Here is a 27,887-nt window from a genome sequence, read left to right on the forward strand (position 1 = left end):
CAACCTCAAACATGAGCATTAAAACAAAACAGAATAAATAACGTCTAAACATCTTTACAAAGAAAATAACATATTATAAATGCAAATTATGTTTGAGGATAACAGTATTCCTCATCATAGTGAATGTAGCTTAGTATTAGAAAAATTCTACAACATAAGTCTTATCAGATAAACATATAAATACAGGAAAAACATAAATACCCAAGGGTACACAAACATATAGCGGAATAATACAAGGAAAGGACAGGGTTTGTTTTACTGCAGTGTTTTGTGGACAAAACTTTCTTTACTTCTTGGAGATCTCCCTTCATTCATCATTATTCCCAAAAGGTCCTATCTATACCTCCTTCCTGTACTTTTCTCGTATAGCCTCTCAGTGCATTTCTTCAAATTCATCGCAACTCATTCTCTTATAGGCTACCCCCTCTTAAGCTAACTTAAATCTACTGAACTCAGATGCTAAACTAAGGGACGAGGCAATGCAGCAGCACATAAAACAATTAATATAAACAGCAATGAAAAAAAAATGGAAAATCGCAAAGCAAGCTACAGCAAATCTAAATTACCAAGCAATTCAACATTACAACTAATATGAGGCAATGCGCAGCAAACAAAAAAAATAAATCTGGCTTAGCAGAGTAACACAAATTAAAGTTCAGTAGCACGATGCCTGGCAAACAGCAGCTTATATCTAAACATGACATAGCTCAAGCAAAAAAAATAGTACACTAAAGATAACAATGCAGATAAGGGAAATGTATAATCACATCTTAATGTCTAAGTAATTAAAGTGGTGCACCACAACAACTTATTGTAAAGAAATATTACCATGTACTTGAAAAGAATATTATGTATGCAGTTACTGTTACTAGTCCCTTCTTATTGTTCTTTCCTTTCCAAGTGCTCCTTTTTTGAAGAATGTGGATCACAAAATTATTATTTAACAGATCTGTTGACAGAAAGTGTTCACATTAGCAAATGCATTTAATTTTATTTTATGAAACCAATGCTGCAACACAGCTGGAAAACAGATGTCAAATGAAATAAGCAATTATGCAAACCAAAGCATAAAAATATCATTCAATAGTCATGTGGCATTTCGTAAGTCAGTAGCTCTCAACTCTCGTAGAAAGACACTTGTCATAATCAGGTGTGTAGATTTCCCATCAATTCATAAGCATTTCAGTAATTAGCACAAAGTACGAGTAACCATATGTTTTCAGGTAATGAGCGTGTAATATTTGCGATGCTTTCTACAAAGGAACGTCAATAGCCAGGATAATGGCCTCCCTTTTTTTTTCTACCTGTGCTGCTGAAAGGCTAATGGCTTTTTTTTTTCGGGCGGCTGTCGCCCAGGTGGGTGCCCGCGATGCATTACATGCAGGTGGTCACTTAACTTTCTTACGGAAATATTTACGACACCAGTTTCCGCTACAGTGACAGTCTCACATAAAAATATTTCACAGGTCAAGAATTAGCGTTGCAAATCTGTAGAAAGAAAATCCTATAAATATAAGTGTCCAAATAAAATATTCGTCAGTATTGTGATACAGTCACGCATTTACGCACATTTCATAACTCTTAAAGTACGATTCTTGGTTTCCAACATACTTCTTATTCCTCATGTACGGTAGCATCATCTTATTGATCATAAACATATCTCAACAGCATAGTACACATCGTCGTCGTAAAAATAACATCATAACACCTCAGTCAAATCTCAAAATCGTCGTAGCTTTCTGCAATAATTTCAAACCATAAAAAATATTCTCTGCTCATTTCAATAGTGTCATCTCCCTCAAACGTGCTTTAAAAATCATGATCTCATACCAAATACATCATTCAAAGCTCTCATAGTATCACAATGGTTCCGAAAAAATATGAAGAGTTCACACAGTACAGACAAAATACAATTTCGTAGTTGTGAAGTTATCCAACGGTGTAATTACGTAAACATGTGTCACTGACGTAGTAAAAAACATGTTTATCTCTCAGTTAAATGATCAGATAGCTGTGTAATTTGTGTGTTAGAGAAATATGGTACCGATGTGTAAAGTTGTATAAGCAAATACCATATTAGCTAGGGTTCCTTGTGGTTGCCACACACATGGTACACAAAGTAAGCATGTACCCCCCTGAGGATAAATGTAATTATACTCCCAGGTGTTACAAATTACAGCAATGGAATGAAATGTATCACGGAAAATTTCTTTGTAATTAAAAAAATATTTAAAAATAAGTGTTTTAAGTATAAGATTAATCACTCAAATGCGTGTACTGTAGCGCTAAACTGTGCATCTTGTCGCAACATAATCTCTGTGGAAGTGTCGTAGTTATCGTCCTCCGAAAGCTAAGTTCTGCAGAAGTCAATGTACTTCCCACATGATAAACAAAAGTGAAATGCTTTGCGTATAGATATCGTAGTTATTATGCTTATTGGCGTGATGAAGAAAGTACTGTACAGTAACGTATTGTTATGCCACGAAAAAGGCTGTCCCATTGTTGCTATACCACAAAAGTTACTACTAAAACATGTTTTTCTTCCTAGAAGAATTCAGAAAACTGTGCAGATATAAAACAGGTACACTGCAAAAGCAACATTGTAAATTGGCACTCATTAGTAGCGTCGTGATAACATCGTGTAGCTGTCACATAAACTAACCACTGTGTCCTCTGGTATCTCACAGAAAGTACTTTAAACCCAGAATGTATTTTCAAGTAAACCAAAATGTTGCATTAAAATCTCATTAGCAGTACCAGTATGTGTCCTAAGTATGTAAGCCTGATAGTCGTTACGTAATCGTGCAACTAACAAGCAAGAATGTACAACTAACAACACTGTGTCGTCTGTTCATTATAACAATGCATTCGTAATTTCTGTTTAAATAAGTTCTCTTGGTTCTTGACTGGATATTTAACTTCAAACATCGTTGTATGTTAACAGATTCTAAGTCTGACAAGCATACTAGTAATGTGAAGTGAAAAGTTATATGGCAAAGACAAAGTTAAAAAGCAGATTATCTTTCAATAAACGGTTTTACATTTGAAATGTGGTACAATCTTTTACTCTTCATAGTACTCAGAGTTTCAACATCAACCCAGTTATCGTGCGGTATACGTCGGTAAAGAATACTGGAATATTTCTCAAGGTTAGCGTCTTATGTTATTTTTCTCGGAGCCAGCGGGCGCACGCGGCTGCCTGCTGTGCGAGTCATTGTCTGTTCCTTTGTTGGCGCGCGTCGTTATTGGGATTTGGAGACCTAACTTCTACAAATTCATTTTGTCGAAAGTGCCCTGCTCTGTTTGAATCCCGCCAGTTCTGATGAAATTCAGGTCTGTCGTTATGATTATCTCGTCTGTCGTCATGTCGGTAGATTTCATAATTTCTTTCTTGTCGGTCATGTGGTGGAGAATTTCTTCCTGAATCGTAACTGCGCGCTGAACTGTTGCGTCTGAAAGTATTCTGCCTCCCTTGATAAAAATAGTTCTGGTTACCATATTGTCTGTTTCTCTGATTGTCTCTGTGGTGGTCATTACTACGGAAATGCGATCTTTCTCTGTAACAAGTATTACTCTGCCAGTGGTTGTCATATGGGTGGTGTCTGTTTTGGTCACGATTTGTGTTGTGATAATAGCCTTGTCGTGTCCAGTTATTATTTCTGTCATCACGGAATTGTGACGGATGTGACCTGTAATTGTTGTGTTCCTGGTTTTGCGTTCCGCGATTGTCAGTGTCAATTTCTAATTCTTGTAAGAATCACTTAAATGCTTCAATGTCGTCTTTGCAACGTCCTGCCAAAATAATATGTCGTAAATGTTCAGGCAGTTTGATTAAGCAAATGCGGATGAGTTCTGAGGGGCTGCATGGGTTTGAAAGATACTGATTCTTATGCAACATGTCTTCAAAATATTTCATAAGACTGGAAAATTCAGATTGTTCGAAACGTTTCATCATTATGACGCTATGTTTTACTCTGTCTTGTGTGGCTTGAGACCAATATGCTGAGAGGAAGGCATGGTAAAACTCTCCTTCACTGTGGTAATCGTGAATTACCGATCGCATTCTTACAGCTGGTTCATTCTCCAAGTAGCCACACATAAATTCTAATCTGTGTTCTAACGACCAGTTGGGAGGAAAACAATGCGAGAATTGATGGAGCCATGCTTGTGGATGAATGTAGTTGCCAGAATTCTTAAATGTTTTGAATTTACATGTAGTAATGAACAGCTTATAGTCAAAATCATCATGTCGGCGAGTCGCATATCGGTCATTGTTAGGTTGTGTCGGCCGCTCCATCTCAAAATTCGGTGCACATTGCCAATTTCTTTCATAACTTCCGAAATGCCCTGTGTTATTATTTTGTGGCTGTTCTGTATTTCTGTGTCCCTCTTCCCGTATTGGGGCGCGAGTATCCTCTGAAATACGTAATTCTTGTACTACCTGTGTCAGCTGATCTTGTACTTCCCGGATTTCTCTTTTGTACTGTGTATTGATTTGATTCTGATTCTGTTTGAATTTTCTAATTTGTTCATACTCTTCTGTGTCAGTGAAGGCTACAGGTCCTGTGTCATTCAGATCATCATCTACCTTTGTAGATAAGTTAGTAACCTGATCCGAAAGTTTGGCTACTTTCTCCGATAGTGAACACATTTCCTCAGTGTGTTTTTCTGAACCAAGTTTCAGAGTGTCCATTTGTGTTGAAATCGAATCTACTGTGTCCTTTAAGTTTTCCTGAGTTTTTGCAAGTTGCTTAACCGAATCGGTAGATGCAACTGAGTCAATTTTAGCCCACAAGGTCTCATGATTTTCATGAACAATGGTTTGCAGTTCTTTTATGGCTGCTTCGTGATTCTGTAATGCATTTTCATGCCGCGAAAAAATAGGTTGAAAATGCTCACAAATCTGTGTTTTTACGTCATTACAGACTTTTTGACATTTCGATTCAATGTTATGTAACTCAGTAGTTAAATCTTCACGTGTTTGTTCAAGTGTGGTGTCTAACTTTTGAAGATTTTGTTCCATTGTGTCTAACTGTTGCTGTGTTTGTCTCTGGTGTTGTTCCATTGTGTCTAACTGTTGCTGTGTTTGTCTCTGGTGTTGTTCCATTGTGTCTAACTTTTTAAGATTTTGTTCCACTGTGTCTAACTTTTGAAGCTTTTGCTGTGTTTGTCCCATTTGTTGTATTAATTGTAATAACAATGCATTGGTGTCTGAAACATGTTCCTCAGTGCTTTTCGGCAGTGAATTTACACCGGAAACATTCACATTTTGACAAGCAGAAAATGTGTCTTGACTTATTTGAGAAAACGGTGAGGATCCAAAACCTGAATCTACAGTATTTGCGAGATCGTGTCGTGTCATTACGGCTTCCTGAGGCGAGCTGTTGCCGACCGATCGATCGATAATGCTTCCCTCTTCACTAATTGTTTCACTGTCCACGCCATTGTTTGACGCCCGCTCCATTTCCCTGTGCACAGTTACCAAATTACTACTTTGAACATTAGTTAATTCATTACTCTGCGGCGCTGATAAGCTACGCTCGTCGTCACTATTATTTCTCAGTTTAGTTTGGAGCCTAGTGTTACGTTTTTCACATGCCATAATTGTCACAATATTTCACACGATAACACAGAAAAGCACAATTTGAAGTGCAAAAATAGGAGAACACATTAACATAGCACTGAAAATAATATCTAGTTAATTGCAAGCGTAGCTGCGAAATACTTGGTGCAAATCTACATGCATGCCACAACTGTTTTACTGTACAACAATGAAAGGCTACAACTACAAAGGAGATTCTCTCTTCAATTACGCGCTAGCAATAAACAAAAGCTACACTAAATACACAAACTACAAGAAAAAGTCAGAAGATTCCAGTGAGGTATCCTAGGCTAAGGGTCGACATATGAAACGTCCCCTTTCAACAATTATACAAGACTGTGCTTAAACTGACACACAATATTTTGTTAGCGCAACGCAATCTGACTTTCAAAATTCCCTACAAAAGAATGGCCCTGACTAACATTAAATGATACCTTTCACAAATCACTTACCTCACAAAAATCTTCGCTGCTCAAGCTACTGCAATACAGCGAGCGCCACTACTGCCACCTAAATAAAAGATTCAAACTATGGAAGGCACTAACTACTGATAGGGATAGTTAGCAAATGAAAGATATTAATAGAGAACAAACAATGTATTTACCTTGATATCATCATATATAAATATAGCAGTTCATGACAAATTTCAAAACTCCGCCATCTCTCTCCCCACATCCACCACTGCTGGCGGCTCACCTCCAACTGCGCAACGCTACGCGCTGTTCACAGCCAGCTGCCTAACACTACAATGGCGAGTATTACAACAATGCAAAGCAGCCACAGACTGCACACAGCACAGCCAGTGATTTTCATATTGAGCGCTACGTAACGTTGCCAATAAGAAAACATAAACAGCCTACTTACATAGAGAAAACATAAACAGCCTACTTACATAGAGAAAACATAAACAGCCTACTTACAACATGTGTACGACTGTTGTACTATTCCTTTGCTTCCTAAGCCGTATCACGTTATTAGACATTATCTACAGAGAACTAGATATCATTTGTTGGGTGTATTGAAATTAATAAGCGGTAGTGTGTGTATTTTGAGCCTTTGAGAATGACGTTAGGTTGAAACGCGCAAGCCAGAGTAAAATAAACTAATACGGTGTCCCAAAGTAATATCAGTTTTTGCGTGCATTAAAACTGGTCGCTTCATCTCATAAAGCATTTATGCATTTTGATAATCAGATTTCCACTCATGTGGTACGCTCGTACCGAATTGCGTCGCTGCGAGTGCTAGGGAAAGTTGCAGCGAAGATGGCTGCCGTTACCAGTTCCAAGCATGCTCGCTGTGTGTTGTGGCTTGAAGAGATATCTTGGAAGTTTTTTAACCTCCTAGACTGACGTAAACGACCAAGAATGTAGCGTACAGAATACGAAAGAGGGCACACCGTCAAACTACTTCTCTGATGGCTGCGATTTCTTGAATATCCTCTTTCCAGGTAAATGGATTGGCCGATATTCGCCAATTGCAAGGCGCCCACGTTCACCGAAAATGACAATTCTTGACTATTCCTTTTGGACGTTCGTCAAGGAGACCAGGATCATTTCACGTTTACCACCTTCTCCAACAGAGCTCAGAACTATGATCTTCCTCGCAACTGATCTAGTCATGCTTGATGTGTTACAGCGAATTTGACATGAAATCGTACAATCAATGGAAGTGACATTGAACCTTTTTGAGCACAAGATAAAATAATTCATCGATTTTGTTACAAAATGGCACCAAAACAATGTCTGTAAGTCAAATGAATAAATCAATATTTGTTTTCAAAGTTGTAAAGTCCTTTTAGATACACCCATTACTTATTGAACCTCTCCCATATGCTAAGAACAGATGATCCGGATTGATTTCAGTTCATATGGCGATATCAGAATCGTCTTTAGGAAAAACTTTATCACCCTAGGAAGCAGATGTTTCGTGTCAGTCTGTTATACTGGGCGGCAAATATTCATGAGAAACAGAACTAATCCAAGAGAAGTGTAATGGAATCTTTAACATTGTCGTTATACGTAAATAAGCCATTAGATCGAATCAATGGCATCATCAGTTTGTTTATTAACGATGATGTTGAATGTGGGAAGGTTTAGTTGGCCAATCATAAGGATATATGAATCTAAATATTCACTTTTTGCAATTAATTTAATTTCTTTTTATATGTAGATAGAAGCAATACAAAAACTTTGTGTTTATTTTTCAGACTATTTTAACGCTTTCTACAGATGATTGATAATGGAGCTACTATGCATAGACCACTCTTTCAATAAATTTCACAAAATTCATCACAAAAGTTATTTGCTTGGTCGATCTTCTTCCTCAATAGAAAGAACTTAGTCATAGCTATTCATTATGCAAAATTTTTGTTCATCCCCTACTCTATGTCTCACTTACATCTGTATTTCATATCCAGATTTGATTAAGCCGGTACTGATGTCATACGTTTCTGTACCATGTCATTGCCCACATTTAACAAAAGGCCAATGAAGAAATTTCTTTACACAGTTTTAATTAGACTGACATTTCCAAAATACCATATATTCATCACCATAAGTATTACATTTTGTATGTATTATGCACATTGTAATGATTGCAACATAACTTAGTCTATTACGTATTAAACAAATCGTAATGTTAACTTACCAGAGGATGAGAGGTTAAGTAAAAGTGGCAGCCAGAAACTCCTCACCTTGCTTGTTGAAATAAATACAAAAATTAATGTTCACAAAATATATTTTCTCTACTTTTCTGGAACTTTACCACAATATGCTCGTTGACTATCAATCTCCAATCTCGAATCAGTGAGTCCACTTAGGTATGAAATTCGACCTCTTTCAGTCTGAGTGGGTCTGAACAGTGCTTCACCAGAATATATTTTTATTTGTTGTGCTGTGAGAATGCAGCTACAAGCCTAACTTATGTACTGCTCAACCATTCTCTCCACACATAGAAATGTGAATTTCACAAGCAAACTGACATTCTCATATTACTTAGTCATATTGCCTTGTCTTCTTCGTTGAATGCATTGGAAGCAATATATTCAAATGTATGGCTGACGTTGGGCCTATTACAGTTAAATGACCATCCCTTACCATCACCCATTGTGGTCTTTCCATGTTTGTGTCAAACGTAGTAGGTATTGACGTAAGTTATAACTATCTATATACAACCCGTTTAGAGTAAAAAATCTGGTCTAAATTTCATGGCGATAAAAAGATCTGATATTTGTTCGTTCTTTCGTCTTTTCAGGTTTAGTTTCCTATTACACCACATATTAAATTCTTTGCAGCATGTTTGAGAAATGCTCCATTTATGACTACCAGTAAAGCTCTGGAAACGATATTGAAGTCCATCGTGGACACATCACAAACAATAACAAGAGCAGTAATAACGATGTTAATTATAATAATGGAATTTAGTCATCTTTTCATTATTGTCTACAATTACAGTATAAGGGCATATAGCTGAGAAAGAGGTATATATTATGTAGCCAATGCTACATGGAAATCACTTCTTGTCTTACGTCAAATACAATGAAAAGATGTTCAAATTCACACACAACAGTGACACTGTATAGAAAACTTCACACGTATTTCAACTCATAAAATTATTATTAATTTTCAGCAAACTCACTTCAACAGCTGTCTGAAATAACTAGATCAGACAAACAGTAGCAGAAACGCTATTTATATGCGAGACATTGTCAAACACAGCACATGCCTTCTTTATGACAGAGGCTCGTTTTCCTCATTGGGAACAATTCTTAGATGTTATAATTCCAAGCAGGTATAGGCATTTTTCCATATTGTTCTTAATTATTTTGTTTTTGAGGTTTTGTTTAATGTTATATAGAATACCGTTCCGATGTAGGAGCTTATAAAAACCTACTTCTAGTTCTGTAGTTGTGAAATTGCCTTTTTAACACACAGAATTCCCTATATGATTAAAGGTAACATCTAGTTTCAGTTACACATAGTCATAGAAGAGCTAAATTTCAAATGCCAATAAGTGTTCTTGTATGATTTCATATCTGTAATCCCTTTTCCTTATTCTTGTTGTTCGTTCTTGCATTTTCACAGACTGGTGTGTAAAACATGTATTGGCTCCAGAACGTAACACCATACAGTAACAAGCTATCCAGTTTTCATAGTAATCACCTCGAAGCGTTCTAATCTTACAGTAGTCCCTAAGTATTTTTAAACCCTTCGTAAATTTATGCAACCCTTTGGTCAATAACTTCTTCCTAACCAAAACACTGTAAGCTTCGTGTAAGATGGTTGCTTAATGCTAAACACATTTTAATACGATTATTATGTTACCGGCTTCTCTTCTAATGTCTCTGAGTTCACACATACCATTTTCTTTCTTTTTAACGCCAGAAAATTGTTTCTAAACCATCTTTCACAATTATATATTGATTTCTAAGATTTTGACACCATCGTCGGTGCAAAGGGCAGAGATTTGTTATGAAACACAAGCTTTTCACAGACATGTGTCCCAAAGGCTATGCTCATTGGTAACTTCATACGCCCAATATTGTCCATTTACGACTATTTGCTCTTTGACTGAACCTGGTTTATGGTGCTCTGCCCTAGGCGTAATTTCTACCCTATTAATTTGAGTCACTCCGTGTTATGTTGAGATTAAGTGAAATCTGACGTGATCTGGGCCAAACGTAACTGAAGATGGATTTTTGTTTCAGACGTCGGTGGACGGAAACACAACGACGTCAACTCTTTCTTTCGTGCCAAGCAAGGAGGACGACGGCCGCTTCCTCGCTTGCCAGGCTGAGAATCCCAACGTCTACACTGACGTGCCAGAAGATGGCGCCAAGCTCACCATTCACTGTAAGTAAAGGCACCTGAGGACCTGTTATACGACTATCAGTTTGGCTTTAAGAACGCTGCATGCACCCACAGAGGAATTTGATGATGGAAACAGGACTTATGAGAAGTCGGACACATTCATACGATTTGCTGATCTAGAGAGGGCATTCGACAGCGTAACATGGTCGAACATGTTTGAAATTAAGTGAAAACAGTAGGGACGGAGGAGTATGACGAAATGCATAAATACACTTATTTTCTGTCTGATGATCACTGTTTCTCGTTAACTGCATAACAGTGGCCCGTTTCTGGCAATGTCACTGGGAAAAATGATCTCTAGATCATTTTTCCCAGTTACGCCGCGGTCAGGGTAACAAAACATTAATATATTTTCAACAGTTGACAGACAAGAAATTCAGTCCGGAACCGCGCTGCTGCTACGGTCACAGGTTCGAATCCTGCCTCGGGCAATGTGAGTGATGTCCTTAGGTTACTTAGGTTTAAGTAGCTCTAACCTACGTTACTGATGACCTAAGATGTTAAGTCCCATAGTGCTTATAGCCATTTTTGACAGACGAGAAAGAAGTGTATTTCTTGCAGTAAGGTTCACAGATAACTCACCTACCGACAAGTATGAATGAAATGAACAGGAAAAGAGGGCATTCATAACCAGAATAGGCGTATTAGCATTAAACATGGTCTTAAGTTGAGTAAATAATTTCTCAGACTAAGATTCGAGCGTTGTATGGAAATGACTGATAGACTGAGGGAAAACATAAAAACAAGATAGGCTAAGTGGTCTCAGATGTGACGCTACAGAAGAATGTTTAACGTTAATGGACTGGTAGGATAGTATAATATTTGAAGAGGTTCTCTGCAGGATTGTGAAGAGAGGAACGTGAGGAATATATTGACAAGAATAATAGACAGAACTGTAAGATATGTTTCAGACATTGAGGAATAATTTCCTGTGGGCTACTTTATTTCCAGTTATGAAACGAAGATTACCCTGCCTTGAAATAGGTCCATGGACGTTCTAAGTAGTTTACCTTAATTATGGATGGGAGAACATTAAGGAAAACACATGAAAGGTGGACCCACATATTTCGCCATTTGTTGTTCCATTGAATACTCTTTATTGCTTAACAGTAATATTGTAATTACAATTTAAAGGAAGCCTTGTTAAAAGAATCACAACGCTCACAATCTTTAAAAAAAATTTAACAGGCTTAATTCATTAAAAACGAATTTTAACAATTAGTAACATTAAGAGCACGGCCTGAAATTGGAAGTATACAGTTCCCAGAACAAAAAAGAAGTTGCACCAATTAGTCATGGCTGCAAGCAGGTTCAGCAAACAATTTTATCAGTGGACTGAATTACAATAACAGCCACTAAATGTACTAACAGTTTCCAAGCTCGGGTAACACAGTGCGCAAGAGGTTAACGCCCATTCAAAATACAGAAAGCATTACAAGTCACGCCACTGATTGTGGCTGTTGGAAGCCCTTAACATCGTATAAGCCTTAAGGGATCACCAATTTAGTATTGGAGGGCAGCGTGGAGGGTAAAAATCGTAGAGGGAGACCAAGAGATGAATACACTAAGCAGATTCAGAAGGATGTAGTAGGTACTGGGAGATGAAAAAGCTTGCACAGGATAGAGTAGCATGGAGAGCGGCATCAAACCAGTCTCAGGACTGAAGACCACAACAACAACAACAAGCCTTAATAAAAATCCCTTACGCAATAAAATATGCAATCAACCAAAGAACAGACAAAGCTGGTATCGAATACCACTTAAATGTGTCTCCTAGCTGGTAAATAACGACAGAAACGTTCACAATGACCTTTAATAAGCATACAGTTGCCCAAAATGCAAGATAAGCTGGTAGGACACTCAGTGTAAATAAGTCTCCCAACTGGTACACTCCAGCAGAGACGTTGACGATGACTTTGATAAAAATACAGTTGGTCAAAGCAAAAGATAAGTTGGGAGGACACGCAATTTAAATGTGACTTTCGTCTGGTACACATCAGCAGAAACGTTGACAATGACCTATAATATATATAAAATTGCCCAAAATCCAACGTAAGCTGAGAACCACAGTAAACGGCTATGACACCCGACGAGGAACAAGCAGGCAAGTTGCACAATGAGTGGAGTTAGCTAGTTTCTGTGAGTCAAAGGAAACACTGAATAGTTTATATTGCTAAGTAAAGGGCCTTAAACGTAAAACTCTCAGAAGTAGCAATAAGGGTGCGAGCCATAAAAGAGTAGTTAAAGAGCAACTATAGCAAGGAGGAACTTCGTGGTGGAAGCACACACTTTAAAATAGGACAGACTGATGTTCCCGGTTAAACTGCCTCGCTCAGCCTTGGAACCCATCAAACTATCAACTATACTTAACTTGAGCCACCACGACGCAGCTGGTAGAGGCACCAGATTATCGGCCAACCCCGGACGCCGTGTGACGACGGAAGTGCCGCTACGGCAGAAAGCAAACACGTCTCTACTCCGGGCCCCAGGAACATAAACGCGCCGCCCACAACCAAACCAACGCTGCCAACATACATCAAAAGCGAAAAGCAATCTGCGCAAATGGGGCTACAGACGACAATGTCTAAGCCGTAGAAAGTCTCAACTGATCGCGCAGGCGCTTACACCTACAAGTCATAAGTTTAACACTTGTTAAAAATACTTGTTACTTAGAAGCGGGAATTTCAGTGCATGCTGATGCAATGATTCAGGCATACTCATCAAGAAAGGGAGTTTTGCTTCCGTCACACATCATGTTACAAAAATAATTTCGTCCATTCAACTTATAACAGAGAGTACTCGTACACTTGCGCGGAATATAGCTTAGATTACAAACTGCGATCAGTTACACTGACCAATGATCACACACACAATCACTCATAGGTGCGTTAATATTACCCAAGTACTCAAAAATAAGAAAACAACACTTAACACCACTCAGGTGTGAAGGAGCCGTGACTTGCAGGATTCCAGCCGGGGTGTTTCTGCCTGTAATCTGTACAGGCGGTCTTCGATGTGCAATAAAGTTTAAGCTTGCAGATAGGCCGGGAACTAGCCAACCAAGATGCACACGACGTCATCTGCTCTTCCCACAGCTCGCCGCTACAAATCCTTAGGGGGGGGGGGGGGGGGGGTAGGGGGGAAAGCACATTAGGAGGCTGTTTGACACAGATCTTTTGGGATTTTTTTGGATGGGAATAATTAATTTTTACAACATTTTATTCATATTTCTAAAAGTTTTTGTGAATTTTTTTGAATACTTTCAGCCAAAAATAACAAAGTTATGCTCTGATGTCCGCTGAAGGTTGTGAGTATAGTTCTCCAGTTGTGTGCAGTGTAGCCATTCCGATTTTCATCTGAAATAAGAAAGATTAATAACTTATTTTCTAACAATATGAACCTCATTGCAGGTGAAAATAATGAAAATTAAAGATTCACCAGGCGTAGGAACTATTTACTTCGATTTCCCAATTTTTCTCTAATAATGCAAAGAAAAATACCCTTAGAATCCTGATAGGTTGGTCCATATAATTCGTAATTTTATAAAGAAACATACTGTCAATTTTCATAAAGATCGGTTCTATACTTGTTGAGTTAGTCTGCACGAAAATGTGAAGAAACTCATTTCGAGATAAACGCGTTTGAAAAATAGATTCTCGGAAACTAGAAATTGCCACGCGGGATTAGCCGAGCGGTCTCAGGCGCTGCAGTCATGGAGTATGCGGCTGGTCCGGGCGGAGGTTCGAGTCCTCCCTTGGGCATGGGCGTGTGTGTTTCTCCTTAGGATAATTAAGGTTAAGTAGTGTGTAAGCTTAGGGACTGATGACCTTAGCAGTTAAGTCCCATAAGATTTCACACACATTTCAACATTTGAAATTAGAAATTCAAGGAAGTTAACAATAATGTAAAATGATTACCGATTAATCTGCGATTCCAGCACCATATAGTAATCCTCCTCCTTCCTCAAAGGCTTTGTTTACCCTTGCAGCAGAGCTTTCCGAGCTTTCCCACCTTCCTTCGATTCTAGTGAACGACGCCGATTCAGCCGGCTGACGCGCTGGTTAACCATTTCTTCGGCATAATTGAAGCCTTGGGTGCCTACTACAATTTCTGCTTCGTTCATGAGCATCAGAAGGGATGAATTTCCTTCATTGAGTAAGCCCGCTCCTAAATACGATGCCAATCCCATGACCTATAGTCCAGAGTGCAAGTGTTTAGGAGCTAATCACCAAATAGTGGGATAAAAACTTTCATTGGCATTTTGTGTGTGGCCACCTAAACGTGTCTCCAGTAATTCATCCCTTGATAAATCTTCATATACTGGAAGAATTTCCTTCTGTACGTCGGGGTGCAATGCCGTAGGGTACAGTTAATGCTCCATTCCAAGAGCCGTTCGTTTCTGCCACTTGCACCAGCTGTCTTCTCCCTCTGGGCAATACTCGTGTCGAGGATTTTCATCCGTGGAAATCATATGATAGTATGTCGCCATAATTGCTTGCACTCGGTTCTATGCTCATAAAATCTAAACGAATGCGAATTTCGCTATAAAATTTGAGGGCGTATTCTTGGATAGTTACGCTAACGATTTATGCAATAAAAAAGTGGTATTTTTTAACCTCCTATGTGGTATCCCCCCATACGCGAGCCGGCAAGTCTTGCCTCCTACCGATTTAACTATTCGCGGCTTCTCCGAGGTCCGCACCGAACAGCCGGAGTCTCCCGAAAGTAACCAGCCACCAGCCCTCACTGAACCAGGCCCCGCCAAACCAACAGCAAACGCCCCCACCAAAGAACATAGCTCGTGACATACGATCAGATCGATGTCGGCAACGTAAGTGGCACCAGAGGAGTCCCGTGCCGCCAAGATTAAAGCCGCCACTGCTAAACTGCCGGAATAAATTTTCACTCTGCAGATGAGGGTACACTCATTGGAAACTTCCTGGTAGATTAAAACTGTGTGCCGGAGCGGAGCTCGAATCAGGGCAATACGTCTTTGGCGGATAAGTGGTCTACCGGCTAAGAGACCCAAGCACACCTCATGACCCACCCACACAGCTTTCCTGCCTTCAGTACCTCATATCCTGTCTTCTGTACTTGATAGAAGTTCTCTTGCATACGTTGCGGAACTAGCACTCCTGGAAGAAACGGTAATGGGGAGACATGGCTTAGCCATAACGTGGGAGACAGGTTCCAGAACGAAGGTAAAGGTTCCTGGTTGACTTCTGGTTCGGCGGGCGCACAGTTTTAATTTGTCAGGAAGTTTCAAATCAAGATACACTTCATTTCGTGACAAGAAAAGTAATTCAGGAAGCAATCTGCAAGGCTTTGGGTAATCCATGTCTCCACAGTATCCTCTCTTGCAGCAGTGCTATTACCACAGTATACAGGAGAACTTCCGTGAAGTTTAGATGGTAGAATATGAGGTACTGGTGGAAGTAAAACTTCGAAGCCAGGTCATGTCTCATGCTTGAGGAGTCCAGTTCGTAGTCCACTTGCTGGCGAAAAGCAAAGGCCCGAGGCTCGAATCCCACCCCACCACACAAAACTTTTATCTCCCACGAAAATTAAGTTCATCTTGAGATTTGAGTTTCTTTTCGATTGTGTGACAGCGGAGGCTCTATGTTTCTGCATTTGAGGCTTCTGATTTAATCACTGCCGTAGATAAAGAAATCAACGTTCTACATCTACATCCACACTCCGAAAGCCACCTGACGGTGTGTACCTCTATCGGTTCTCCCTTCTGTTCCAGTCTCGTATTGTTCATGGAAAGAAGGATTGTCGGTATGCTTCTGTGTGGGCTCTAATCTCTCTCATGGTCTCTTCACGATATATACGTAGGAGGGAGCAATATTCTGCTTGACTCTTCGGTGAAGGTATGTACCGGAAACTTTAACAAAAGCCCCTACCGAGCTACGGAGCATCTCCCCTGCAGAGTCTTCCACTGGAGTTTATCTATCATCTCCGTAACGCTTTCGCGATTACTAAATGATCCTGTAACGAAGCGCGCTGCTCTCCGTTGGATCTCCTCTATCTCTTCTATCAATCCTATCTGGTACGTATCCCACACTGCTGAGCAGTATTCAAGCAGTGGGCGAACAAGCGTTCTGTAACCTACTTCCTTTGTTTTCGGATTGCATATTCTTAGGATTCCTCCAATGATTCTCAGTCTGGCATCTGCTTTACCAACGATTAACTTTATATGATCATTCCATTTTAAATCACTCCTAATGCGTACTCCCAGATAATTTATGGAATTAACTGCTTCCAGTTGCTGACCTGCTATTTTGTAACTAAATGATAAGGGATCTTTCTTTCTATGTATTCGCAGCACATTACACATGTGTACATTGGGATTCAAGTGGCATACCCTGCACCATGCGTCAATTCGCTGCAGATTCTCCTGCATTTCAGTACAATTTTCCATTGTTACAACCTCTCGATATACCACAGCATCATCCGCAAAAATCCTCAGTGAACTTCCGATGTCATCCAAAAGGTCATTTATGTGAATAGCAACGGTCCTACGACGCTCCACTGCGGCACACCTGATATCACTCTTACTTCGGAAGACTTCTCTCCATTGAGAATGACATGCTGCGTTCTGTTACCTATGAACTCTTCAATTCAATCACACAATATGTCTGATAGTCCATATGCTCTCACTTTGTTCATTAAACGACTGTGGGGAACTGTATCGAACGCCTTGCGTAAGTCAAGAAACACGGCATCTACCTGGGAACCCGTGCCTATGGCCCTCTGAGTCTCGTGGACGAATAGCTCGAGCTGGGTTCCACACGACCGTCTTTTTCGAAACCTATGCTGACTCCTGCAGAGCAGATTTCTAGTCTCCAGAAAAGTCATTATACTCGAACATAATACGTGTTCCAAAATTCTACAACTGATAGACGATAGAGATATAGGTCTATAGTTCTGCACATCTGTTCGACGTCCCTTCTTGAAGACGGGGATGACCTGTGCCCTTTTCCAATCCTTTGGAACGCTACGCTCTTCTAGAGACCTACGGTACACCGCTGCAAGAAGGGGGGCAAGTTCCTTCGCGTACTCTGTGTAAAATCGAACTGGTATCCCATCAGGTCCAGCGGCCTTTCCTCTTTTGAGCGATTTTAATTGTTTCTCTATCCCTCGGTCGTATATTTCGATATCTACCATTTTGTCATCAGTGCGACAATCTAGAGAAGGGACTACTGTGCAGTCATCCTCTGTGAAACAGCTTTGGAAGAAGACATGTAGTATTTCGGCCTTTAGTCTGTCATCCTCTGTTTCAGTACCATTTTGGTCACAGTGTCTGGACATTTTGTTTTGATCCACCTACCGCTTTGACATAAGACCAAAATTTCTTAAGATTTTCTGCCAAGTCAGTACATAGAACTTTACTTGCGAATTCATTGAACGCCCTTCGCATAGCCCTCCTCACACTACATTTCGCTTCTTGTAATTTTTGTTTGTCTGCAAGGCTTTGGCTATGTTCATGTTTGCTGTGAAGTTCCCTTTGCTTCCGCAGTAGTTTTCTAACTCGGTTGATGTACCACGGTGGCTATTTTCCATCTCTTACGATCTTGCTTGGCACATACTCATCTAACGCATATTGTACGATGGTTTTGAACTTTGTCCACTGATCCTCAACAGTATCCGTACTTGAGACAAAACTTTTGTGTTGAGCCATCAGGTACTCTGTAATCTGCTTTTTGTCGCTTTTTCTGAAAAGAAAAATATTCCTACCTTTCTTAATATCTCTATTTACGGCTGAAATAATCGATGCAGTAACCGCTTTATGATCACTGATTCCCTGTTCTGCGTTAACTGTTTCAAATAGTTCGGGTTTGTTTGTCACCAGGAGGTCTAATATGTTATCGCCACGAGTCGGTCCTCTGTTTAACTGCTCAAGGTAGTTTTCAGATAAAGCACTTAAAAAAATTTCACTGGATTCTTTGTCCCTGCCACCCGTTATGAACGTTTGAGTCTCCCAGTCTATATCCGGCAAAATAAAATCTCCACCCAGAACTATAACATGGTGGGGAAATCTACTCGAAATATTTCCAAAATTATCCTTCAGGTGCTCATCCACAACAGCTGCTGAGCCAGGGGACCTATAGAGACATCCAATTACCATGTCTGAGCCTGCTTTAACCGTGACCTTCACCCAAATTATTTCACATTTCGGATCTCCATCAATTTCCTTCGATACTATTGCACTCCTTATCGCTATAAACACGCCTCCACCTTCACTGTCTAGCCTGTCTCTGAGGTATAAATTCCAATCTGAGTTTAGGATTTCATTACTGTTTACATCTGGTTTCAGCCAACTTTCTGTCCCTAGTACTATATGGGCATTGTGACCGTTTGTTAATGAGAGCGGTTCTGGGACCTTTCTGTAGACGCTCCTGCAGTTTACTAATAGCACATTAAATTGTTATTCCCTGTTGTATTTTGCCTACTCATACCTTACCGCGTCTCAGGAGGCGTCTTGCCGAGCCTAGGGAGGGAATTCTCTAACCTAAAAAACCCCCATGTGCACTCCACCCGTACTGCGCTACCCTTGTAGCCGCTTCCGGTGTGTAGTGTACGCCTGACCTATTCAGGGGGACCCTACATTTCTCCACCCGATAGCGGAGGTCGGGAAATTTTCACCCCAGATCTCCGCAGAATCGTCTGAGCCTCTGGTTTAAGCCTTCTACTGGGCTCGAAACCAGAGGACCGGGATCGGTTCTGGGAACGATACTACAAATAGTTAGGCCCGATTCCACCCCGCGAGCGAGGTTTTCCGCCTTCACCAATTCCGCCAACCGCCTGTACGAACTGAGGATGACCTCTGAACCCAGACGGCAGGAGTCATTGGTGCCGATATGAGCAAAAATTTGCAGTCGGGTGCACCCAGTGCTCTCAATCGCCGCCGGCAGGGCCTCCTTCACATCTCGCATGAGACCCCCCGGCAAGCAGACAGAGTGAACACTGGCCTTCTTCCCCGACCTTTCCGCTATTTCCGTAAGGGGCTCCATCACCCGCCTAACGTTGGAGCTCCCAATAACTAATAAACCCCTCCCCCCGTGTGCCTGCTCGGACCTTGCTGAAGGAGCGGCCCCATGTCCACTCACAGGCAGAGCGGGCGATGCCACACGGCCAGCGTCCACATTAACCCTCCGCCTCGTGCGCCGCGAACGCCGCTGAACCCCCCACTCCCCTTGGGGAGAGGGTGGCCCAACCGCGCCCGGTACCCGCGAAGATGTCTCGACAGCAGGGACAGTGGGTGAAGCATGTAACACCTGCGGTGTACCAAGCGACGCACCAGACTCCTCACTGCCGCTACACTCCGAGGCAGCAGCCTGAAGACGGCTGACCGCGGCCATCAACACTTTCAGCTGTTCGCGAACAGTGGCCAGCTCCTCCTGCGTCCGTACACAGCAGTCACACATCCTATCCATCCTAAGAAATCAGTTTACTGTAGGGAGTTAATCAACTTTTAACTAGACTGCTAATTCACTAAATTCGGCTGATAGCTGACTAAACTGTGGTTACTAGACACTTCTTGTTCAAAACAATGAAAATAATCACTACCTGTCTCGGGACTGTATTCAAAACAAACGCTAGCACTACTGACACTACAGCTGACTAAATGGACTCTCTGACTGTATGTTCCGAAAAGATGATGCAAAGCAATGCTCCAGAATTGTTTTCTTGTTACTGGAAGTCATTAAGTATTGTGAACTGCTCGAAGTGAACTAACAAGGGAACCTCCCCATCGCACCCCCCTCAGAATTAGTTATAAGTTGGTACGGTGGATAGGCCTTGAAAAACTGAACACAGATCAAACAAGAAAACAGGAAGAAACTGTTGGCAACTATGAAAAAATAAGCAAAATATACAAACTGAGTAGTCCATGTCGAAGATAAGCAACATCAAGGTGAGCGTAAACCGAAGAGCGCCGTGGTCCCCTGGTTAGCGTGTGCTGCTGCGGAACGAGAGGTCCTTCGTTCAAGTCTTCCCTCGCGTGAAAATTATAATTTTTCATTTTCAGACAATTATCAAAGTTCAGCCACTCACACATAATAAACTTCGCTCTCCAAAATTCCAAGACATGTTCAGATTTGCTTGGACATCTGCAGGATTTGACGGTCTTCACATGGAAAAATTTGAAAACGTTAAAAACATGTGTTCTGACAGAGCACAGGCAAAATTGTGCGACTGTGAAACTGTTACATTCATTTGTTGCAGTTTATGTGACCAACTCTTATGTTTTCATCACTTTTTTGGGAGTGATTATCACATCCACAAGAAAACCTAAACCGGGCAAGGTAGAAGAATCTTTTTACCCATTCACCAAGTGTATAAGTTAGGTGGGTCGACAACATATTTCTGTCATGTGACGCACATGCCGTCACCAGTGTCGTATAGAATATATCAGACGTGATTTCCTGTGGAGGAATCGGTTGACCTATTACCTAGCAATCAAATGTTTTCGGTTTCCATTGGAGAGGCATGTCCTTGCGGCTACTAATCGCACGGTTTAGCAGTGCGGTCGCAAAACACAACACTAAACTTATTACACTGAACAGAGACGTCAATGAATGAACGGACAGATCATAACTTTGCAAAAATAAAGAAAGTAAAATTTTCACTCCAAGGAAGACTTGAACTAAGGACCTCTCGCTCCGTTGTTGCTCACGCTAACCACAGGACCACGACGCTCCTGAGCTCACTTTATCCTAGATGTTGTCCATCTTTGTCATGGACTACTCAGTTTGTGTATTTTCCTTAGTTTTTTCATAGTTCCACACAACTTATTCCTGTTTTCTCGATTGATGTGTGTTCAGTTTTTCAAGGCCTATCCACTGTGCCAACTTATAACTAGATCTGAGGGGAGTGCGATAGGGAGGTTCCCTTGTAAGTATCATTTTGTTCGAATTAATTAATTTAACACCACGGCCTAGAAACACTATCCTTTCTTTACTTGTCCTATTTACACAAGAAGTATTGAAATACTAGTCGGGATTTACGAAATTAGACACCATTGACGTACCTGCCTTCCGCGAACCTACTCTTTCTCGCTAGTTGTTAGCTAAAGGATTTCACACAGTCCAATCATACCACGTGTTCTCTGAGCTTCTTTAATGGTATTTGCCCACAATAGAGGCACTTGTTCTGATATTTATACGGATACTGAACACATAAATATACTATAGAATATGCTATAGAATATACCATAGGTACACCATTCCATCCAAAGAGAACAATTTTCATTTGGTATTTTTGGAACAGAGCAAAATTTCCCAAGAGTTACTTGATTTCATTTACCAGTTAACATAAATGAAGGTAGCTTTCGCAGAACGTAGAACAATATGCGTGATATGTTAACAGTGGTTCTAAATATTGGTTATGAGCAGAAACCATATACAATCCATATTAATTAATCACACACGGTTTGACAGTTTTGGATGCAGCAGGCGTAATGTTAAACTGGAAGAACGATCTACAGAATTCGAGACCACTGCCAATCGATCCTAAATTTTCTTTCGTTTCGAACCAAGATCGTTTTCAGCCAATTACCCAACTTCAGGTAGCAGTCACACGTGGGAATGTGCGAACTTTAAATGTAAAAAATCATGCAGAGCGTGTATAGATATATGTGCTACACGAAAGTGGATATTTTTCCGAAAGCAACTGCGGCTTGATGTAAAAGGAAATTAGGATCGAGGCGTTCTGGTTCTTAATTTTGAGAGACATTTTTCTATATTTCATTGATGATGATGAACATGTTCGATTCTGATAAGGACTGATCTCATCTCATGGTGAAACACATGCCCTGTATTTACCCCTGCTTTTTCTCTTACAGAATTTCTCCCATGATATTTCAAAATATCATTCATCAATTGCTATCCACTAAACACTAAAATCCGGTACGCATGTTAGTGTATTTGTCCTCAACACCAAGGAAATCTCAGCAAAGGAGTAAATGTTTCAACCGAGAATGCAGGAAATAATTTTATTTCTCTTTTGTTACTCAACAATACGTCATCGTAGCTTCATATAGAACGATGTAGTACTGATGAAAAAGAATCGTTGACCATTCCCTCAGCACTCGTGTTAACCGTCTATGGTCATGACTTTTGTTTCTGAAACCAGTTTCAATGAAAACAATTTCTAGAGGCAGGATCTTACACAAAAATTATCATGTGATAGTTTTAAAACAGGAAGTTTAACTTAATTTTTATTTATTCAATATTTAATTTTTTGCCGTACGGCAGCATCATGTGTGTCACAACATACTCACATTATTTTTATTTTCTTATTTTATAAACTGGAAGAAGACTGGAGACACTGGAAGGTTTCAGATTCATTATATGATGGTAAGACAGATTTAGGAACCAGATTTTAAATTGTAAGACATTTCCAGAGGCAGATGTGGACTCGGACTACAAATTACTGGTTACGAACGGTCGATTAAAACTGAAGAAACTGAGAAAAGTGGGCTACTTAAGGAGATGGGACTTGGATAAACTGAGAGAACCAGATGTTTCAGAGAGTTTCAGAGAAAGCATTAGGGAACGTTTGACAAGAACGAGGGAAAGAAATACAGTAGAAGAAGAATGGGCGGAGAGACGAAACAGTGAATGCAGCAAAGTATCAAGTACGTAAAAGGACGAGAGATAGCAGAAATCCATGGGTAACGGAAGAGATATTCAATTTAATTGATGAAAGGAGACAATGTAAAATTGCAGTTAATGCAGCAGGCAAAAAGGAATATAAACATCTCAAAAATGAGGTCAATAGGAAGTGCGAAAAGTCTAAGCAGGGATGGATAGAGGACAAATGTAAGGATGTAGAGGCATATATCACGAGTTGTGACATAGGTATTCCCTACAGGAAAATTAAAGAGACCTTTTGACTAAGGAGAACCACTGTTATGAATATCAAGAGCTCAGATGGAAACCCAGTACTAAGCGAAGAAGGGGAAGCAGAAAGGTGGAAGCAGTATATTGAAGGTGTATACAAAGGCGATATACTTGAGGGAAATATTATGGAAATGGAAGAGGACGTAGATGAAGATGAAATGGGAGATAGTGCGTGAAAAATTTGACAGAGGACTGGAAGACCTAAGACGAAACAAGGCCCCGAGAGTAGACAACATCCCATTAGAACTACTGACAGCCTTGGGTGAGTCAGCCCTGACAAAACTCTACCATCTGGTGAGCAAGATGTATGAGACGAGCGAAATACCCTCAGACTTCAAGAAGAATATAATTATTCCAGTTCCACAGAATGCAGGTGTGAAATTTACTGAACTGTCAGTTTATATGCCAACACGAATTCTTTACAAACGAATGGAAAAAGTGCTTAAAGCCGACTGGAATACTCTCTTTAAAGTTCTAAGGGTGGCAGGGTTAAAATACAGGGAGCGAAAGACTATTTAGATTGCGTACAGAAGCAAGACGGCAGTAAGAGTCGAGCAGCATGACAGGGAAGCAGTGGTTGCGAAGGGAGGGAGACAGAGTGTAGCGTATCTCCGATGTTTTCAATCTGTATATGGAGCAAGAACTAATAGAAAGAGAAGAAAATTATGGTGTAAGAATTAAAATCCATGAAGAAGAAATAAGAACTTTAAGGTTTGCATATGGCATTGTAATTGTGTCAGGGACAGCGAAGGACCTGGAAGAGCAGTTGAACCGAATGAATAGTGTCTTGAAAAGAGGATGTAAGATAAACATCAACAAAAGCAAAACGAGGATAATGGAATGTAGTCGAATTAACTCGGCTGATGCTGAGGGAATCAGATTAGGAAATGAGACACTTAAAGTAGTAAAGGAGTTTTGCTGTTTGGGGAGCAAAATAACTGATGATGGTCGAAGTAGAGAGGATGTAAATGTAGACTGGCAATGGCAAGGAAAGCATTTCTGAAGAAGAGAAATTTGTTAACATCGAGTATTGATTTAAGTGTCAGGAAGTCGTTTCTGAAAGTATTTGTATGGAGTGTAGCCATGTATGGAAGTCAAAAATGGACGATAAGTACTTTAGACAGGAAGAGAATAAAAGCTTTTGTATTGCGGTGCTACAGAAGAATGATGAAGATTATATGGATACATCACGTAACAAATGAGGAAGTACTGTACAGAATTGGGGAGAAGAGGAATTTGTGGCACAACTCGATTAGAAGAAGGGATCGGTTGGTTGGATATGTTTTGAGGCATCAAGGGACCACCAGTTTAGTATTGGACGGCAATGTGGAGGATAAAAATCATAGAGGGAGACTAAGAGATTAATAAACTAAACAGATTAAGAAGGATATAGTTTGCTGTAGTCTCATGGAGATGATAAAGCCTGCACAGGATAGAGTGGCATGGAAAGCTGCATCAAACCAGCCTCTGGACTGAAACCACAGGAACAACAACAAACTATTTTATGCAAAACATAAATGCACTTTTAAATAAATCAAGAAAAATTTTATGTAAAACTATTAGACAAGGTGACAGTCTGAACCCGCTTCAATTCAATACTATTAAGAATTTGTTGGTAATAAAGGTTTTGGCTAACAGTGGTTACAGAGTAGGGAACGAAGAAATAAGAATCAATTGTTATGCTGACGATAAAGTTCTGCTAGCAACCAGTAAATTTAACACATATAAACTTTGACATATACACTGAAGCGCCAAAGAAACTGCTATAGGCATGCGCATTCAAATACAAAGATATGTAACTAGATAGAATACGGCGCTGCGGTCGGCAGAGCCTATATTAGACAACAGGGGTCTGTCACAGTTGTTAGATCGGCTGCTGCTGCTACAGTGGCAGGTCATCAAGATTTAAGTGAGTTTAAACGTGGTGTCATACTCGGCGTACGAGCGATGGGACACGAGAATGCTGTGGGTATCAGGAATCCGGTAAAACATCAAATCTCCGACATAGCAGCTGCTATTCCACGTCCTTTTGCGGCATTTCTGCATTATCGCGGTGGCCCTACACGATATTAGGCATGTGTTTCATTGGCTCTTCAGTGTATTTAACTTTGCGATACTTCAAGAACGGGACCAAGGACGACTGAAGAGAATCGTTCGACGTGACAGAAGTGCAACCCTTCCGCAAATAACTGCAGATTTCAAAGCTGGGCCATAATCAAGTGACAGCGTGCGAAACATTGAACGAAACATCATCGATATGCGCTTTCGGAGCCGAAGGCCCACTCGTGTACCGTTGATGACTGCACGAAACAAAGCTTTACGCCTTGCCTGGGCCCGTCAGCACCGACATTGCACTGTTGATGACTGAATACATATAGCCTGGTCGGACGAATTTCGTTTAAAATAGTATCTAGCAGATGGACGTGTATGGGTATGAATCCATGAACCCAGCATGTCAGCAAGGGACTGTCAGTCCCCAGCTTGTGGTCTAGGGGCTAGCGCTGCAGCCTCTTGATCACGGGGTCCCGGGTTCGATTCCGGGCCTGGTCGGCGATTTTCTCTGCAAGGGGACTGGGTGTTTGTGTTGTCCTCATGACTTCATCATCATCATCATTTGTGAGAGTGAGTAGAATGGATCGTGAAAAGAAAATGGGCCGTGTAAACATTGGGACTTTGTACGGGCGCTGATGACCTCGTAGTTGAGCGCCCCCCAAATCAAACATCATCATCATCAGGGTACTGTTCAAGCTGGTGAAGGCTCTGTATTGGTGTGGGGCGTATGCAGTTGGAGTGTTATGGGACCCCTGATACATCTAGACACGACCCTGACAGGTGACACGTACGTAAGCATCCTGTCCAAACACCTGCATCCATTCATGTCCATTGTGCATTCCGACGGACTTGGGTAATTCCAGAAGGACAATGCGACACCCCAGACGTCCAGAATTGATACAGAGGGTCTCCAGGAACATTATTTTGAGTTAACCACTTCCGCTGGCCACCAAACTCCCCAGACACGAACATTATTGAGCATATCTGGAAAGCCTTTCAACGTGCTGTTCAGAAGAGATCGTCACACCCTCATACTCTTACCGATTTACGGACAGCCCTGCAGGAGTCATGGTCCCAGTTCTCTCCAGGAGTACCTCAGACATTAGTCGAGTCCATTCCACGTCGTTTTGCGGCATTTCTGCATTATCGCGGTGGCCCTACACGATATTAGACATGTGTTTCATTGGCTCTTCAGTGTATTTAACTTTGCGATCAGAAAGCTAAATACGGTCATATCTACTCAAAAAACCAGATGTATCACCATGTCTGTGGAACCAACTAGACGAGAACTGAAATGGTATGGAAAAATCATTCGGCACGTATTAACATTTAAAAATCTTCGTAGTCGACCTTGCAACAGTCGAAATGTCAGATAGAAACTCAGAGTTCAAGTAATGAAAGCAAACACTGGTGGTGTTACACTACAAAACGAGCGATCCATGTTGATACCTCTCTCATGCCTTTCTTCTTTTTCTCACAAATTTATCAACTGTCCGTCCGGACCTTTGTGCGCCTGTTCTCCTTCTGTAGTCTTGGCATTTGTCACACTGTACATGTTATAGAACATGAGTCACGAAGTAAATGTGATGAATAGTGAGAGCAGGCGGTATGCCTCATAGATCTCTCACAGAAATGAAAACAGCAATTGAACTGGTGTGAACTGTGTAGCACCGAAGGAATTCAAGAATCAAAACTTCCGAAAAGAAACTAAAGTGGCACAACATGTGGTACTTGTGTAAAATGAATAGCGGGTACGTATGTCTAGAGGTCCCTTCGTTACACGTCGCTGTTGCTAACAGACGTTGCATCACAATAATGACCGAATGACAGCGAACAGATACGTCAATGACCAGACAGTCAGTTCATAATTTTGTGAAAAAATGGGGCGGGTATGAGATTTGAACCTAGATCTGCCGTTTCGTAGCTAACATCGTGACCACATATAAAAGACGCCACGGCCACTGAATCCGCTCGATGTTGCACACGTCGATCTGGGACCGTTCACTGTTTCTATTTTTCCTCTTTTTTTTCCACTGTTCAGTACACGTTCTTCCTGTTTTCATGCTTGATCTGTATTCAGTTTTTAACGGGCCATCCAGTGGGTCATCTAACCACTAGAGCGGAGGGAGTTGTTATGGGTAGTCTCCCTTGTAAGAAGTACCGCAATTGAGAGGACAGAATTGGGCACAAATAAATTATTTAGGATCGTATTAAAATGAAATTTATTTGAAGTAAACGTTTTATGGCTGCTGGTAAGATACTGAAAATGTGTATTCCAGAGTAATGGACTCATTTCTTGAACAAAGTGGCCTTAAATCTTTATGCCGATCATTCTTATTTCTACGACTCACGCCATGAACTGAGTTGTTTGTTTGAAAATGAAATACAGCAGGGTACGTTGGGCGAGTTGAGAAAAGATGTAAGATGACTGAACACTTTCACTCCAACTTCCATGTA

General features: G+C 40.7%; 1 protein-coding gene across 1 annotated transcript in view; it reads left to right on the forward strand.

Annotated features, from left to right (window-relative positions):
- LOC126481773 (hemicentin-2-like) overlaps positions 1-27,887 on the forward strand; it is a 705,691-nt gene that overhangs the window by 563,170 nt on the left and 114,634 nt on the right. Inside the window, exon 7 of the mRNA XM_050105728.1 lies at positions 10,308-10,452. Within this exon, the coding sequence (XP_049961685.1) occupies positions 10,308-10,452 (145 nt within the window). The remainder of the gene's footprint in view (positions 1-10,307; positions 10,453-27,887) is intronic.

The sequence above is a fragment of the Schistocerca serialis genome, chromosome 5 (assembly GCF_023864345.2).
Source record: "Schistocerca serialis cubense isolate TAMUIC-IGC-003099 chromosome 5, iqSchSeri2.2, whole genome shotgun sequence".
Classification (NCBI taxonomy): domain Eukaryota; kingdom Metazoa; phylum Arthropoda; class Insecta; order Orthoptera; family Acrididae; genus Schistocerca; species Schistocerca serialis.